Below are 18,625 nucleotides of genomic sequence, written 5' to 3'. Positions count from 1 at the left end.
TATATATTTGGCTAATGCTGTCAAAAAAATATGCATAGAGAGTTTGACAATCGATATATATATATATATATATATATATATATATATATATATATATATATATATATATATATATATATATATATATATATATATGTATATATATATATATATATATATATATATATATATATATATATATATATATATCGCCACCCCAACCATTAAGCCAGCACCATGCATGTATATATGTATATATATTTGGCTAATGCTGTCTGTCTGTCTGTCTGACCCTGAAACATGGAATCACTCCTCAGAGAGAAAAAAAAATTAAGCAAAATTTGCTTCAAATTAATCCAAACCTATGGGAAAATTATTATTTTTTCAATCAGACAGAAAGATTGAACCTAGGCGGAATATGGGCAGCAGACCACTGCCTTAATCGCTCCTGAAAAAAAAAAATTCATTGCTGTTAAGAAATATATAATCTTCCATTTTGAGCTCCTTCAACCAGTGCAAGAATAAAAGGCTTTCTTTTTTTTACATCGTGGTATTTTTAACCACAGAAATTATGCCAGCCTGTCATAAGGTGTTTCGAAAAATAATTGAATAAACTCCATTCAATCAACTAATCATGAAGCAGAAATGCAACAGAAACAAGAACAAGTCCATTGAAGGATTAATATCATGACAAGCAGGTTTAGTTCCATGTTTGCATCAAAATTCAAATTCGAGTGATTGGCAAGTTACCCGTGCCCGCACAGGATTCTAATCGGTGTAGGGATGGAGACAACAAAAATGCAAATGGCATCTTCTGTCATTGAGTCAGCAAGCTGGGAGCAACAATTCACATTTATTGCCACATCTGATGATCTGATGCAATCTAAACACTCCAATGGTGGCAAGGTGCTCCATTTGAAACTGTCTGTTCAATATATGTAGCTTTTAGATGTCTCGGGTCTGCAATAAAAATTTGTATTGATGTCAAAGCCAGTAACCAATTGCAAATTAATAGTATGATGAAGTGCCATTGTAACGTTAACGGGTCTTTATGTCATTAGATGGGCATTCAAAAAGTTGTAAGAACGGGTTATTCATCGTCACCCAAGAGCCGTAGTTGATAACTCATTACAAACTTGCATGATTGCTTATTATAGTAGAGTTCCCACAATTGGGTCCCGTGACCGTTTTTCCGGGACCAAGGTTTGAAGGTTGATTTTAGTCAATTTGAGAGTGCTGATTAAAATGAGCTGGGGTGAACCTCGTGAAAATGTGGGCTAACTCGGCCAGATGCGAAAATTCAAAATGGCCGCCATGCTACTTCCAGTATATCAAAAATTGCATATCTTTGGTTCCACATGTCTAATTTTTATGATTTTTGGGTCAAAATATATGTTTTGAAGGTCAAGTATGTCATATATTATATACCATTCCAGATTGTTATATTTAAGGGTTAAGTGACAAAATATGAAATATAACTTTTCGGGGGCCAAATCCAAGATTGTCGTCGAGTCGCATCTGGAAAATAGTAAGAAATCAATTTTCTTCTCATAATGTTATTGGCAGTGAATCTTTTCATGCAAGTAAATGTTTGTTTATATGTGGGAGTGCACAACAAATTGAGACAAGAAGAGAAGGATGCAATCATTGTCTTCATTTTCAGAACATGCTGTGTACATAATATCAATTTCTCAACTTTTACACTGTTCAGATAGGTTATACCATTCTTTTGTATGTCCCTCCTGTACTTTATCTAGAACAGTAATATGATGAAAGAATATCAACATTCCTTCATTTTGTCTGTAGAGCAACAGTGTTTCAATGGAAAAATGAAATAAACATGAATTATCTGAATTCCCGGCAATTGACGCTTTCCCGGTAAGTATTCTTGTAATTTGCATTGACCAAAGTTTGATGTACTGTCCAAACTGTCTTTTATCCAAGACAGTCATAATAAAATAATATTAACATCTCTTATATTTTGACTGTGGCAATGTTTTTACAGTTGTAAATGAAATGAAATGAAATCTCCATTGAAACACATACATGTAATCCTTCAATCACTATCTGAGTCGCTGGCTCCAGTCACAAACTTCATCATTACTTTCAGCCTCATCATCGTGCAACAATGTCTGTTCTTGTTCAACCAAGTCATGTAAACTTCTTGGGAGTGCATCATGGGTATACCTCACTGACACACATCTACCGTCTTTCATTGTCCATCCATGGTTGGTGGGATTTGGGGGTGCATCCGGCTTGTCATAGTTTAGTTGAATGTAAACTTGGTAGTTAACTCGCGTCACATGCAGATTGTGAGAATCTGGATCTGGTGGGATGCGGGACGTGGACTTGTTTTTCATCTGACCCCACTTCCGTGCTTCACCTAACGTTTTACTGATTGTGTTATTATAGATGTCTAATAGTGAATGTGGCCATTTGCTGAAGCACCTCTTGTGTCACTGGAAGTGTTTTGCCAACATCTTTCAAAAGATTGCATGCCTCCTGAGTTCCTGTTCCTTTTTCATAAACTGTGTTTTTCCCATGTCCATAGAAGCCAGATGTTGTATCAGATCCACTATGGATGTGTAATGGGATTAATATTTCAGCTACATCATCAGAGCAAAGGTCTCTGCAGCTGATGATTTTGTCTTTCCGTTTGATAGCAAGGGTGCCCTCCAGTTGATGTGCAACATATGCAGAAAGAATCACTACATCTGTGTCCTCGGCATCAATTACGACTGTCTCCATTTTTCCTGCTTTTCGGATTTGCGAATAGATGAAGAACAGCATTGTGTCCGCCTCAATGTGATGACATTCAAATTCTGCCATCCTTTCTCCGGAGGAGATGTTCCAACAATTTTGCCTGATGGAGTACACAAAGTCAATTTATCTATGATTCTTTACAAGCTTGGTGAACTCATCCTTTAGAAACTTTTGCAGCCTTTGTTTGTTTTGCTGATTGCTGAACAGCACCTGGAAGTTCTTTGTGGCAGGAAACCTATCTGATGTTTTCATGTACACATTTCTGGACCCATCTCTATATGCTGTCGTGGAATTACGATGCTCATGCTCACTGACATGTATGTGTTTCAATGGAGATTTCATTTCATTTCATTTACAACTGTAAAAACATTGCCACAGTCAAAATATGAGATGTTAATATTATTTTATTATGACTGTCTTTGATAAAAGACAGTTTGGACAGTACATCAAACTTTGGTCAATGCAAATTACAAGAATACTTACCGGGAAAGCGTCAATTGTTGGGAATTCAGATCATTCATGTTTTATTTCATTTTTCCATTGAAACACTGTTGCTCTACAGACAAAATGAAGGAATGTTGATATTCTTTCATCATATTACTGTTCTAGATAAAGTACAGGAGGGACATACAAAATAATGGTATAACCTACCTGAACAGTGTAAAAGTTTAGAAATTGATATTATGTACACATCATGTTCTGAAAATAAAGACAATGATTGCATCCTTCTCTTCTTGTCTCAATTTGTTGTGCACTCCCACATATAAACAAACATTTACTTGCATGAAAAGATTCACTACCAATCATATTATGAGAATAAAATTGATTTTTTTTACTATTTTCCAGATGTTACTCGACGACAATCTTGGATTTGGCCCCCGAAAAGTTATATTTCATATTTTGTCACTTAACCCTTAAATATAACAATCTGGAATGGTAATATATGACATCTTTGACCTTCAAAACGTATATTTTGACCCAAAAATCATAAAAATCGGACATGTAGAACCAAAGATATGCAATTTTTGATATACTGGAAGTAGCATGGCGGCCATTTTGAATTTTCGCATCTGGCAGAGTTAGCCCACATTTTCACGAGGTTCACCCCAGCTCATTTTAATCAGCACCCTCAAATTGACTAAAATCAACATTGAAACCTTGGTCCCGGAAAAACGGTCACGGGACCCTATTGTGGGAACTCTACTATTATGTGCGACTACTTGCATTATTATCCCATGTATATGAAGCAAAAAGCGGGGTTAAGCAATTGTTTGACTTCTCTGTCTGTCTGTCTGTCATCGACAAACGTCAGTTTATGATCGAGGAACAACTTCATTTCAAGTGAATGCTAAATTTTAACGTAAATCGGAACATGAATCTGAAAACGAATCTGTAGTTTAACGGTGCATTGGCTCTGAACTTGCAATCGCACATGCGCATAGAGAAGTGTTTTTGTTTTTTTTAAGTCTGTCTGCCTGCCTGGCAGTCAAACAAAATTGAAAACCATTCCAAACAGGAAACTTACTGTTTTTAAGAACGTCATAAAGGACACAAGCAACAGTAACGAATAACTAATATAACGTGATAAACAAGGTGGTGTAAAAGACACTACACTGTGTTAACAGTAGTAAACTTCCAGAATTTTTTTCTACGACCTTTAAAATCTTTATTTTATTTCAATTTACATTGCATACTTAAATACTGCAGAACACAAATCGCCTTCTTTTCACTTTCAAAACCCTTCTGTTGAGCAGTACTTGGACAAAATATTGTTGTGGTTGACGAAATTCGCAAACCACCATTCAGGTCCCTTAAGTGAGATATCTCTGTAAGTATATGTGTAGTTAGGCCCAAACCCGTTGTTTAGAGGGAATAAATGTCATTCATTCGGGCTGCGACCCTTCAGGATAGCCGTTTTTCTTTTACTATCTTTATTTTGGACCAGCCGCCATTACTACCACCACCAACTACGTCTCAACAGCCATCACACAACAACCACCAACCGCAATGCCGCTTCACAACAACAGCCACGACCTTTACCGTCACAACTCGCCCTCGCAACCATCGCATCACCACCATTCCCGCGCCACTTGTGGGCACCGATACTGGACTCGTGCAGGGCGCGCACCGAGCAGCGGGAGCAGAGGCACAGCCGTTCCGAAGAAAACGGATCAAAAACGACTCACGCCCACTTCTGTTCCGTCCTATCGGCGAGCGTGGGGCGATTTGGCCCCGCCTCCAGGTGCGTTGGAGTAATATCGCTATATGCAAATTCATGGATCAAAAAACATTCACGCCCACTTTTCCTCGGTCCAATGGGGAGCCAGTTAGAGGTGAAGGGTCGGAGGTAAAGGGTCGAAGGTGAAGGAGCGAAGCCACGGGGCATATAAGGGGCCGCGTTCATCAGTCAAGGCAGTTAAGAGTTCAGAGTCAGTGAAGAGTTGGGACGAGTCAAGAGAGGAGTCGGAGAAGGCGGTTGGACGGAGAGTTGGAGAGGTGGCGGCGGCGAAGGCGGTCGAGGGGGTGCTCGTGTCAGAATCGGGGAGCTGCGGAGGGGAGAGGCCAGCAACGCGACCAAGGTCATGGTGGAGACGCTCGTCGCGGGACCCGAGACAGGGAGATATCCTCCTTCCCCCGAGCATCAACAACCCCCTCCTGTTTCCCCCCGCGCTGAGATAGTGCGAGAAGGGGGCCCCGTTCCCACCCCATACCAGGCAGTCCCAGCGAGGCCCGCGGAGTCGGGGTGCCAGCGCCATTTTGCGGCTCATCACCAGACGGGTAGGCCCGACGCGGTCTCGGCCCCAGGCCCGCCTGCCCCCCTCATCCTTGAGGGTGGTCCTTTTCTTTTGCTTTGGGTATATGTGTTGTCGGCGCCGTCTGTGAAGTAAAACTGTATAAGTGTTGCCGTGTGCTCGGTAGTCGGTTAGCTCTGCATTGTGTTTTGCTTTTATATTTGTTTTTTGTGCATTATTGTGTTTCTTCTTCTGCTACATTTGCTTTTGGTGTAATTGTATATGTGTGCTTTCCGTTCATCGCGAAATAAATGTGCTTTATGTTGAACTGTTTTCCCGTTTCGCTTCGTCTTTTCCTTTATTGAATCTCCATCTTACTTCACGTAAAGGGTTGGTCGTGGGCGAAAACGCCCGATAATTAATCGAACTGTCGGGGTTGACGATAACACCGCTCGGTTATCCCGATAGTACGGAACGGGTCGCTTAAAGTGGCCCGTGTCCGAAGTCGACCTGCGGCGAGGTGCGATCGCCCAGTCTACCCTCCGTGTGGGTACTTAGGTAGGTCGAATTTGGCGAGCAACCCTATCCCACGCGGGGGGCCGATTGGCACGATCGTGGTGAGGCCGAAAGGTCCACCCGTGACTAGTTCCCGGCGTTAGTCCGAGAGGGTCACGACGGGATTGTCCGTCCGGTGGGCGACGTGCCGCGATTCGAGTTACGTGGCCGTTCGCACGCCGGCGGGCGCGAATCCGCAACACTGGTGTCAGGTCGTGCGATATAAACTCATCGCCCTCCTCGCGGCACTGGTATCGGAGAACGGGAAAACGGGCTCTCCTGTCTCCAGCTAAATTCACGGGAATCGGTCCAGGGGTGAGAGGAGCGACCCCCGATTCCCTCCAAATTACGAGCGAGCTAAATTAACCCTTTACGAGAAATAAGATGGCGTCTCAAGGTGAGCGGGAGCCGGGGGTATTAGGTATGTGTCGTCATGTAGGATCCATGGCCCAGGTCGGTTCTTTTTATAATTATAACCCCACCACTAACTGTGGTCAGTGGGAGCGGCTTGAGCACGAACTTTGCCGGCAAACGGAGTCGCACAATGGCAGCACGGAGCGGGCTGATATTAATGGCACAGCACGAGGCGTGAGCTCCCAGTCACCGGTTCAAGGCACGTGGTCACGGCATGTGCCATGGCAGGCGTGGCAGGATGACTATGCGAGCATTGGCAGGCTTCAGGCACAATTGGGGGATGTCTTGGAAAAGGTGAAGCGTTATGAAGAATATATCGAGGAGGTGCAACGTGGAGTGGACGAGTCACAACGGCACGCAGACGCGCTTCAGAAAAATTACGTGTACGGGGGGACACAGCGATTGGACGATTTACTGGAACGAATTCGGTGGCAAAAACATGACTTGGCCAATAGAGTCGACAAATTACGTGGGAAAGAATTTGGTAGTGTTTTATACCCGTCAGTTGGAATATGCAAAGAGCAAAATGAACAAAAGAATAGAGGAACAGCAGATTGGTATCTCCCAGGAAAGGAAACAATGGGAGGAAGAATGGAAAACCGAGCTTGAAAAGAAACAAAAGGAGCACGACTTGGAAGTAAAACAATTAATGGAAAAATTATTGGAGGAAGCAAGGCGGTTCAAAGAACTAGAGGGGAGAGTGAGGGAAATACAGTTGGAAGAGAAAAAATGTGAACACGATGGGGAGTTGGAACAATTGAAAGAAGAGATAAGAACAAGCAATCAGGAAAGAGAAAGCCTAGAATGGAGGATAAAAAGAGGAGAGGGACAGCTCGAGGAAAGGGCGGAGGAATTGCTGGAAAAGTCAGAACAGTTCGAAGAACTGCAGGGAGAATTGAGGGAGGAAGGAGAAAGGAAAACAAAGCTCGAAAAGGAAAAACGCGAACAAGATGGAGAATTGGAACTACTGAAGCGAGAGGTAAGGGCAAGCCAGTTTAAAAGAGAAATCCTGGAAGGGGAGATTAGAATGGGAAAGGAATGGCAGAAAAAACTAAATGAATACAGTAAAAAAAGGGACGAATTGAGGAGGGAAGCAGTGGAAAGAAGAGATGAAATGAGTGAAGAAGCACGCAAATTGAGAAAGGAATTGGAAACAAAAACTTCTGAGATACTGAAACACGAAAACAAAGAAAGAGGATTACAAGACGAACTGAGGATGTTAAAAGAGTAAAGGAAGAGAACAGAGAATGAAACGTTAAGGAACCACACTGAGCAGATTGAACAATTCGAAGCCAAAGCAAAGTCGGAGTGTGCGGAGATGAGAAAGGAATTGGAAAAGAAAGCTTCTGATTTACAGAAACACCAAAACAAAGAGAGGGAATTACAAAACGAGTTGAGGATGGTGAGAGAAGAAAGAACGACAGCAGAGAATGAAACGTTAAGGAACCACACTGAGCAGATTGAACAATTAGAAGCCAAAGCAAAGTCGGAGTGTGCGGAGATGAGAAAGGAATTGGAAAAGAAAGCTTCTGAGTTACAGAAACACCAAAACAAAGAGAGGGAATTACAAAACGAGTTGAGGATGGTGAGAGAAGAAAGAACGACAACAGAGAATGAAACGTTAAGGAACCACACTGTACAGATCGAACAGCTGGAAGCGAAGGCCAGATTAAAGAATGAGGAACAAGAAAGAGTACTGAAAGAACAAGGAATGAGACAGGAGAAGGAAATCAGCCAACTGAAGGAAACCACGAGATTGCAGAATGAGATGCAAGAAAGAGTAATGATGGAAGAACGAATCAGACAGGAGAAGGAAGTCAGCCAACTGAAAGAAATAACGAGATTGCAGAATGAGGAACAAGAAAGAGTACTGAAAGAACAAGGAATGAGACAGGAGAAGGAAATCAGCCAACTGAAGGAAACCACGAGATTGCAGAATGAGATGCAAAAAAGAGTAATGAAGGAAGAACAAATAAGACAGGAGAAGGAAGTCAGCCAACTGAAAGAAATAACGAGATTGCAGAATGAGGAACAAGAAAGAGTACTGAAAGAACAAGGAATGAGACAGGAGAAAGAAATCCATCAATTAAAGGAAACCACGAGATTGCAGAATGAGATGCAAAAAAGAGTAATGATGGAAGAACGAATCAGACAGGAGAAGGAAGTCAGCCAACTGAAAGAAATAACGAGATTGCAGAACGAGGAACAAGAGAGACAGTGGAATAGGAAATACAAAGAACAAGGAATGAGACAGGAGAAAGAAATCCATCAATTAAAGGAAACTATGAGATTGCAGAACGAGGAACAAGAGAGACAGTGGAATAAAAAACTGAAAGAGTATGAATTTGAAACTGAACGACAAAAGGAAAAAAATAGGTTGGAATATGAGGAGAAGTTGAAGGAGCAAGGAATGAAGCAGGAAGGAGAAATCAGGAGATTGAAGGATACAAGGAGATTGGAGAGGGAAGAACGAGAGGAACAATGGAATAGAAAACAAAAAGAACATGAATCTGAGGTTGACCAATTGAAAGAAAAGCTGAGGCTGGAGTACGAGGAGATAGACAAAGAACAGCGAATGAAACACAAAGTGGAGATGAACCAAACGAAGAAAACCATGAAACTGGATAAGGAAAGACAGGAGAGGAAACGAGGTAGAGTAATTAGACAGCAGCAAATGAAACACAAAAAGGAGATTAACCAAATGAAGAAAACCATGAAACTGGAGAAGGAAGGACAGGAGAGGAAACGAGGAAGAGTAGTGAGAGAACAGCGAATGAAACACAGGAAGGAAATGAGCCAATCGAAAGAAACAATGAGATTGGAAAACAAAGAGCAGGAGGAACAGTGGGAGAGAAAACAACAACTATATGAGTGTGAAATTGAACAACTAAAACGGAGAGCGAGACTGGAGTCAACGGAGATTGAGGAGCTCCGGAGGGGGAACGAACGGCTAATGGGGCTCAGAGAGAAAGAACGACTCAGATGGGAAGGAAAAAGGAACCAGGAAGAGACAGAAATAAGGAACAAGGAGAGAAAATGTATAGAGACACGGGAGACAAGAGACGAGGTGAAAGGAATTGCGAGGAAGAGAAAAGAACAATTAAGACGGAAAGCAAGGAGGAGGTACGCGGAGATCGTGAAAGAGCAAGGAGTGAAAAACAGGGAAGGACGGGAGCGACTTAAGGAGAAAGCAAGGTTGACCTACATAAAGATAAGGGAAAGACGCCAGAAAGAAGCAGAGACCAATAGACACGAGGAGACGACAGAAAGAATAAAATGTATAGGGACACGGGAGATAGAGGGTGAATTGGACAAGGTTAGTGACGCACACACACACACAGAGGTAGTGGAGGACGATGAGGGTGAGCTCGCAGACCGTGCAGGGACCCGGTGCGAGCAGCGGGATGGCCTCCTCCAGGAACGAGGGGAGGGAGTATGCCCCCTTGAGGCGAGTCACGACCAGGTGAGTTCGGTCGTGCTTTGCGAGGTCGAGGGGAGGAGTGCTGTGGACAGGTGCACGGAGAGCTTGGGGGGTATAGAGGCCCCGGAGACCCTTGTGGGGACACAAATCCCCAGTGTGGTTGTCCCGGTGTGTGTGGTGCAAGGTGTGAGTGCGTCCCCGTGTGTGACAAAGACCCCGTGTGTGGAAGCAACCCCGTGTGTGAGTGGTGTGGTGGCGATTGTGCCAGAGTACGTGCTTCCCAGCACGCCGTGTGTAAAAGGGGCACCGCAAGTGGAAGAGGCCGCGTGTGTGAGTGAGGCACGGTGTATGAGTGAGGCACCGTGGATGAGTGCCCCCGCGCGTGTGAGTGAGGCACGGTGCATGAGTGAGGCACCGCGGATGAGTGCCCCCGCGTGTGTGAGTAGTATGGTTTGTGTGAGGGAGATGGCACGAGTGAGTGAAAGGCCGCGAGTGAGTGGAGCCACGTGTGCAAGGGAAATGGCATGCGTGAGTGAGCGGCCGAGTGTGAGAGAGACAGCGTGTGCAAGGTCGTTGTGTGTAAGGGAGATGTCGGTCGGCATGTGTGAACATGCAGCCGCGTCTCCCGGTGTGAGTTTAATGGTTAGGTGTGTTAGCGTCGTGACACGCGGGAGTGCGTGTGTGGAATGGAGACGGAGACTGCGACAGAGGAAAGAAAGCCGAGTAGCGGCTGTAGTTGTTTCGGGGACCGTGCCGGGTTCACCCAGCAGCGAGCCCAAGGTCCGTGCTGTGTCACGCACGAGGCCCCCACGTGCTCGCTTGCGAGAGTGAAGTCCCGGTCCGGAAACGCCAGCGGTGGATTTGCCGATCCCGCGGACGGACAAAGTTTAGGCAGGATTATGGATTTGGACCGGACGGGTTCTCCACGCGATCGTGTGTGTTAAGCTCCAACGGGCAAAGCACATGTGTTCGCGTGGGGAACCCCTCGAGACGTGGGGCTTGTGTTTTTTTTTATGCGCACGGTGACGCCATGGCTGCACGTGGGGTTGGAATCCGGCAGGAGGGGTATCCCTGCCGGATGGTACCGTCCAAGGAGGGACGAGGTACACGTGCAGCTGCATGACGTCACGGGCAGGTGCAAAGTGCGCGAGCTGTGAGTTACCGCGCTGGTGCTGCGCAATTAGAAAAAAAGAACAGCAAGCCTCACTTTCGGGTGCACAGGATTCCTGGGCAAGGGGTGGAAGACCCCCTTGAACAGGGCACAGGATGGAAACTAGTTAGGGGGAAGGGTTAGCTTAGCTAGACTGACTTCATGGGGCAGGGGTAAGTCCTCATGGAGTCCGTGGAATGGATTAGTTAGAGGGATTGTAGCGAGATTTAGGTTGGGAAATAAAATGATTTAATGAGATTATTTGGAGACAGTGACAAACTTGTGGATGTGTAGAGTTGACGTAGTTTAGCTACGTAGTGTTAAAAGGAACGTGCTACTAGTGTAAGGGATGACGTGGGAGCACGAGTGAGTTAGGGGAGGTAGTTAGAAGGATGGCAGAGTTCAGCGGTGTGTGTGTTGAAAAGTTGTGAGGTGAGTACATGATGAGTGAGTGAGGCCAGCGGGTCTGTGTGAGTGGAGCGAATGGGGACTGCATGGTGCGATGAGTGATTGGGGGGAGGAGTGACTCCCGCCCAAGGGACCCCGGGGTCAGTGTAGAGTGAGTTCGGGGGTTAGTCAAATTTACAAAATGGAGGTCGTTTTGTTGTTGGTGGGAGTGTAGGCTCGAAACCCGTTTGGAGGGGTGCAGGAGCCCTGTTGATGGGCTGGGAGCGTGGCTGCGAAAGGTGAGTATCGCTGAGTGGGTACCCCGGGCACCAGGCTAGTCGGCCGTGGTAGGCCAAGGGCCCATGGGGGGCCGGGATAGCGTAGTGGGCACGGGTGCGCCTGCTGGGTGCGGGGGCCCGGGACGCCATTAGCCGCGTGGGCAGTTGTGGGCACGGGTGACCCTCGGAAAGGGGCCTGGGAAGCCAGCCTGCCACGTGTGCATTTCAGGGGAGGTGCCATAGGGGGCACTCCCCGGTGTTAGGGAGCTAGTAGGCTCGGAGGCAGTGTAGTGCCCGGCGGTGCCATCGTCGGAGAATCGGCAGAGGGTCGTGCCTGCCAAAGGGAGCCACGTGTCCCAGCCATGAGACCGTGTGAGGGCACGGAGAGAAAATTTGGGGGCGAGGCCCGAAATTGTGAGGACACCAACACAGGCGACGGGAATCTGGGTTGTTAGAACCAATAGTTTAAGCGCGAGGCGCTTGTTGAAAGCCCCGGGGTAGTTTAACAGTTAATGGTTAGGGTAGATTAGGAAGTGTACCCCTCCGCACCATCCATCCCCTTGCTCTCGTTGTGGGCCGCTGGACCCACTTTGTGTTATAGATCGCTGAACTCTGGGGAGGCCATCCTGAGGCTTCGTTGGGCCTCGGCACAGGACGCTAGCTCTCCCTTGTTCTCCTCCGGGAAGGGAACGTAGGGGTTGGGATTAGGCTAGGTGACAGGATAGGTTAGCCGAACAAAGAAGATAAAGGGGGTTAGGGGACGATTTATAGTGGGGAAGTAAAAATAAAAAAATAAGTTGGGGCTAAATTGGGGTTTGACAAATTAAGGGAGTGGGTGTAGACAGTGACAGGCAAAGGCGATAGGTTGGGAGGGAGACCGTAGGGTAGGTCTGAGCCCGCCTTCCGAGTGGCCAGCACCACCGCACTCCCTCCACCAACCTCCACTGAACGGCAAAGGCTGGCCAGCTTCATCCGCTGGCTGTGTTGCTGTAAGGCCTGTGCCGGCCCACTTCATCTGCCGGCTGGCTGTTTTTCTTCAAGGCCTGTGCCGGCCCATTTCATCGGCAGCTGTTGTGTTGCTGCAAGGCCTGTGCCGGCCGGATCATCTGCAGCTGTGGTACTTCAAGGCCTGTGCCGGCCAGTTCATCTGCCGGCTGTGTTTGCCTGCAACGGCCTGGTTCTGCAGGCTGTGTTTGCCTGCTGCCTTTGCCATGCCATGCCATGCCCACTGCCCACGTTCACGAGCCCCGTTCAATTTTTGCTTTGCCCCCCCCCCCCCCTGTTCATTGCCATGTGCGCCAGGATCTGAAAGCAACAGTTTGCAAGCTGCGAGAACTGCCCTGTTGGCAGCTACAACACGGGCCTGCAGTGGCGGCCCGTGCACCGTGTTTGCGTCCAACCATTCATCCATCCATTCATTGTGTTCATTGCGTGTGCCACTTGAGCTGGCACGGAGACTGCGTTTGTGCAGCCCATGCACCGTTGTGGTTCACTGCGTTCAGTTCAAAAGGGAAGGCCTTGGACTGCGAGTGAGCAGCCGGCCACGTTCCCTGTCACCTGCATTGTTTGAGCCAGAGACTGCATGCGAGCAGCCTGGCTCCCTGCTAACTGCTTTCTTTTTGCAGAGTCCATTGATCCTGGGCCATGGTTTAGTATAAAATTTGTAAGTTAAGGTTAAGATGTACTGTAAATATGAGTGCGCCCCCGGCATGTATGTCTTAACGCCGGCAATTTTATTTAAGTCGTCCGTGTGAGTGAGTTTGTTTAGGTAGTTACTCAGCCCTCAGGTTATTTATTTTGGGGACACGAATACCATGAATGTCGCATTCAGGGATCCGTAGGTAAAATGTACGAGGGGAGAACTACACATGATGGCACACGAAAATTTGACGACTCGGGACGAGTCTGTAAAAAGGGGAGGGGGTAGTGTTGTGGTTGACGAAATTCGCAAACCACCATTCAGGTCCCTTAGGTGAGATATCTCTGTAAGTATATGTGTAGTTAGGCCCAAACCCGTTGTTTAGAGGGAATAAATGTCATTCATTCGGGCTGCGACCCTTCAGGATAGCCGTTTTTCTTTTACTGTCTTTATTTTGGACCAGCCGCCATTACTACCACCACCAACCACGTCTCAACAGCCATCACACAACAACCACCAACCGCAACGCCGCTTCACAACAACAGCCACGACCTTTACCGTCACAACTCGCCCTCGCAACCATCGCATCACCACCATTCCCGCGCCACTTGTGGGCACCGATACTGGACTCGTGCAGGGCGTGCACCGAGCAGTGGGAGCAGAGGCACAGCCGTTCCGAAGAAAACGGATCAAAAACGACTCACGCCCACTTCTGTTCCGTCCTATCGGCGAGCGTGGGGCGATTTGGCCCCGCCTCCAGGTGCGCTGGAGTAATATCGCTATATGCAAATTCATGGATCAAAAAGCATTCACGCCCACTTTTCCTCGGTCCAATGGGGAGCCAGTTAGAGGTGAAGGGTCGGAGGTAAAGGGTCGAAGGTGAAGGAGCAAAGCCACGGGGCATATAAGGGGCCGCGTTCGTCAGTCAAGGCAGTTAAGAGTTCGGAGTCAGTGAAGAGTTGGGACGAGTCAAGAGAGTCGGAGAAGGCGGTTGGACGGAGAGTTGGAGAGGTGGCGGCGGTGAAGGCGGTCGAGGGGGTGCTCGTGTCAGAGTCGGGGAGCTGCGGAGGGGAGAGGCCAGCAACGCGACTAAGGTCGTGGTGGAGACGCTCGTCGCGGGACCCGAGACAGGGAGATATCCTCCCCCCGAGCATCAACAACCCCCTCCTGTTTCCCCCCGCGCTGAGATAGTGCGAGAAGGGGGCCCCGTTCCCACCCCATACCAGGCAGTCCCAGCGAGGCCCGCGGAGTCGGGGCGCCAGCGCCATTTTGCGGCTCATCACCAGACGGGTAGGCCCGACGCGGTCTCGGCCCCAGGCCCGCCTGCCCCCCTCATCCTTGAGGGTGGTCCTTTTCTTTTGCTTTGGGTATATGTGTTGTCGGCGCCATCTGTGAAGTAAAACTGTATAAGTGTTGCCGTGTGCTCGGTAGTCGGTTAGCTCTGCATTGTGTTTTGCTTTTATATTTGCTTTTTGTGTATTATTGTGTTTCTTCTTCTACTACATTTGCTTTTGGTGTAATTGTATATGTGTGCTTTCCGTTCATCGCGAAATTAATGTGCTTTATGTTGAACTGTTTTCCCGTTTCGCTTCGTCTTTTCCTTTATTGAATCTCCATCTTACTTCACGTAAAGGGTTGGTCGTGGGCTAAAACGCCCGATAATTAATCGAACCGTCGAGGCCGACGATAACACCGCTCGGTTATCCCGATAGTACGGAACGGGTCGCTTAAAGTGGCCCGTGTCCGAAGTTGACCTGCGGCGAGGTGCGATCGCCCGGTCTACCCTCCGTGTGGGTACTTAGGTAGGTCGAATTTGGCGAGCAACCCTATCCCACGCGGGGGGCCGATTGGCACAATCGTGGTGAGGCCGAAAGGTCCACCCGTGACTAGTTCCCGGCGTTAGTCCGAGAGGGTCACGACGGGATTGTCCGTCCGGTGGGCGACATGCCGCGATTCGAGTTACGTGGCCGTTCGCACGCCGGCGGGCGCGAATCCGCAACAATATTATGGCATTTTACGTCATCACGACCAATCAAATTTTCCGATCATAGACCTCGCTCATGTAGTTGTTTCTCAAGACAGTGTGGGGTAATGTGTTCCATAAACTCTCTAGTTCGTTATGCCTTTATCTGCAAGAAAATCCATGAACACATGATGACTGTGTATCATAAAGGTTCACCCTCATAGTCTCAGTGGTCAAAATGGCAACCGTCTTAAAGCATGGGTAAGAGTCCCTTCAAAACGACCCATGTTCAGGGAGGCATACAAGTCAAGGGATACTACAATGAAAAAAATATTGGTGTGTCTTGGACGAGGACGAGAACGAGGACGAGGGGGAGGAGAAAAAGGAGAAGAAAAAGAACAAGTACAAGAACAAGAAGAAGAAGAAGAAGAGTACTCGAATAAAAACGAAAGCGTTCCAACTTGGACTTGAATCAGAACCGCTGTACGATGTGATATGTGCAATTTTATGAAACATCGGGAGAAAGGTAGGGGGTGGTTTGCGGTTTGACCCTCGAACTTACCGCCACAGAATGAAATTCCACAGATACTGAGAGAGAGAAGCATTGGGAGTGAAGTCTTTAGATGTCCCCATTCACACAGGTTATCTCCCGTCCAAACCGCTCCTGTGTCACGACAATATTGGACAGAAACAGTATTGCAGTGTGCTTAGCTTTTGAGTCGTTCCGAATAATAAACCATTAGCCACTTGTGGGTCTACACGTAGCATTGCAATTTTGCTATATATATTTCACATTGTTAAGATAAGTTCATCTTAAGTCTGCTTTCAACTTAATCAAATTGAATGCACCCTATCCCATCATATCTCGGAGGTTAAGCAAAGTCAAGCCTGGCATTTAAGTCGTAGACATTAAATATCCCACTGTGTCTCAAAAAGAGTAGAACATTGTGTGCTGGTACTTTGGCTAAGTTCTCTGCTGAGAGATTAAATGGGATATGCAAGTTGTTGAAATATTTTTTTAAACCTCCTCCTATGTGTATCTCTCTTGCAAAGTTAAAACTAATCAAATTTGAGAAATAACAAAATGGCCTAATGTGTTTACCGTTGCGCTGGGATCCAGCAAAAAAAGACCTGCTTAATACAAAAGGCCTATGAACTCCTCCAGATCTGTTGATCAAACCTTCAGCAGTTGCTTGTTGCTACAGAAAGACAGAAAATATAATTACATAATCATCACATACACAAGTTTGAATAGAAATACTTTCTGGATGACGAGGATGGGCTCGAGCTAAGAGCTCATTGATTGAAGAGCTTCCATAGGGCTCCATACCTGGTAGTAACCAAATAGGTTGTGGAGGTCACGATGCTCCCATCCCCCATAATGGACCAAGTCTTTGGGCATGGTCTTTTCAGGAGAGCGAAACACAGATGGCTCATTCATATCATTCCAAGAAAAAAGGAACTCAGTCGATCCCTAAATGAAGAAAGCAATTGGAACAATAGTGCTGCGATCAAGCAATTGTTAAAGCATGTCAGGTGTGAGAGAGTTTGGTACAAAGAGAAAAACAAATGCATGAAATCACTCCATGAACATTGGCTGCTGAATACACTATTTGAAGTAAAGTTCATAAAAGTTGTTAAAATGATAATGGAAGGAAGTGTCGTCTTACCTTGTATTTGCTGTAGCTAAATTTGTCTGCATACCAGTGTCGTACAGAAGGATTTGAAAAATCCAGATAGGAGCTTGGCCCTTGAATGAATCACAAACAAGTTTGAAAGCAAGAGTTAATCATTTTCAAATTCAGTCCGTGATTATCATTTCAGTCCAATGTATAGTTATGGATGATAATAACATTTTGGGGCAAGAAAGCTTAATTGTACAAGTAAAAATGTTTGGCAATGTTATTGAGAGAAAGTCACCAAAATGTTTGCCTGATAAAATTTTTTTTTATCAGAAATGTCTGTGTGCAAAAAATATAAAAAGAATCCAAACAAATCTCACACTCTCACTCAACACTGTCTGATGAACCATCCCATTTACTTCTTTAAAATCATTTTACCCACACGGTCGAGTGGATAGGATAACTGGTTTACACCCAGGTGGCCCGGGTTCAATTCCCGGTGTGGATACCAAACTAGCAGAAGTTGTGACCACTAGTCCCTCTCCCAGACACCAAATGTTATGGGTTTGCCAGACGGGTCACGGGTGGCTTCTCAGACCCACTTTCCGACCTTTAACCCTGAAACCAACGAAGCGTAGATAACTCCGCGACACGACCATGGATGCCATCTGAGACAATTATTTTTGGCAGGGTCCTCGCGTCCCATTCTCGCATTACCTTCCTGGCAAAGTAATCCCCCCAGATAGGGAACCGTGCTCTCGATGCACCACTCCTATGTATCAATATCGGCCAAGCGGAACTGTAAGTGGGACATCGGCAATCTTTGAACATAGCAAAACTGCGGGACGAAACTCCCATTCACTATTTACACACGAGTGTCTAACCAATAGAGAAAGAGACAATCAGGCAAGTTAGAAATGAATGGACATGTTAACAAATAACCACGCAGTTACAAGCAATGCAGTGTCACAAAAGAAAATCTTAGCCTTATACACACAAGCCCCTTAGACAGTCACCTTATCATGAAACTACAGAAATAGGCATCTTATTCACTCTGGGAAATTAGACTAGTAAGAGTGATAGACAGAGAGATAAAGAAGGTGGTGCCTATTGACGACTCCTCACTCACCCGACGTAAGCCTGCGGGCTCGAAATTGTTTGTGTAGTTTCAGAGAGGAGGTTGCATGTATTTGTGGATGGACGGACGGACGAACGGACGGATGGATGGACGGACTGACGACATGCCATCCCAGAAGCTCCCCGGAACCATGTTCTAGGTGAGCTAATAATGTAGTGCTGACAAATGATAACGTGCATATTTTATGATTTGTATGGTCTTAATGCATAATTGTGTCTTTATGTATTGGATAGTTATCTTTAGTTTTGTAAAACTATATTTCTCAGTGTGTATCTTAGGGCCTACTCCTGTTGTTGGTTAATGTCTTTATATGTTCTATAATTTGTAATTACACACAATTTAGCCTAAGAACTACCAAATGCAAGTTAAAATTTAACTACTCTTCTTCTGTTGAAGTATTTTCTTTATATTGATCATTTGTACCCCTTTGTTATCAAACATAACGAGCAAAGGTAACCAGTGTTGTCTGGCAATTCCGGGTCCCTCTCCCCACTACTTTCTCTCCCTCATCGCACCCCTTCCCCTCCCTCCTCCCTCTGGACTCCCACCACACCCCTTCTCCTCCAATGCCCTCCCACCCTTAC

The 18,625-nt window shown here is 46.3% G+C and overlaps 1 protein-coding gene across 4 annotated transcripts in view; it reads right to left on the bottom strand.

The window, feature by feature from the left end:
* LOC147020623 (neutral alpha-glucosidase C-like) overlaps nucleotides 1-18,625 on the bottom strand; it is a 74,371-nt gene that overhangs the window by 23,669 nt on the left and 32,077 nt on the right. For all 4 annotated transcript variants that reach the window (XM_085896127.1, XM_085896131.1, XM_085896128.1 and 1 more), the window contains 4 exons: nucleotides 16,952-17,031; nucleotides 16,612-16,755; nucleotides 16,384-16,480; nucleotides 15,844-15,945 (listed from right to left, as the gene is read on the bottom strand). In XM_085896127.1, coding sequence (XP_085752253.1) covers nucleotides 15,844-15,945; nucleotides 16,384-16,480; nucleotides 16,612-16,755; nucleotides 16,952-17,031 — 423 coding nt within the window. The remainder of the gene's footprint in view (nucleotides 1-15,843; nucleotides 15,946-16,383; nucleotides 16,481-16,611; nucleotides 16,756-16,951; nucleotides 17,032-18,625) is intronic.

The sequence above is a fragment of the Eptatretus burgeri genome, chromosome 9 (genome assembly GCF_056783735.1).
Source record: "Eptatretus burgeri isolate ZD-2024b chromosome 9, Ebu_testis_v1, whole genome shotgun sequence".
Lineage (NCBI taxonomy): Eukaryota > Metazoa > Chordata > Myxini > Myxiniformes > Myxinidae > Eptatretus > Eptatretus burgeri.
This window is presented reverse-complemented; position numbering and strand designations above follow the sequence as displayed.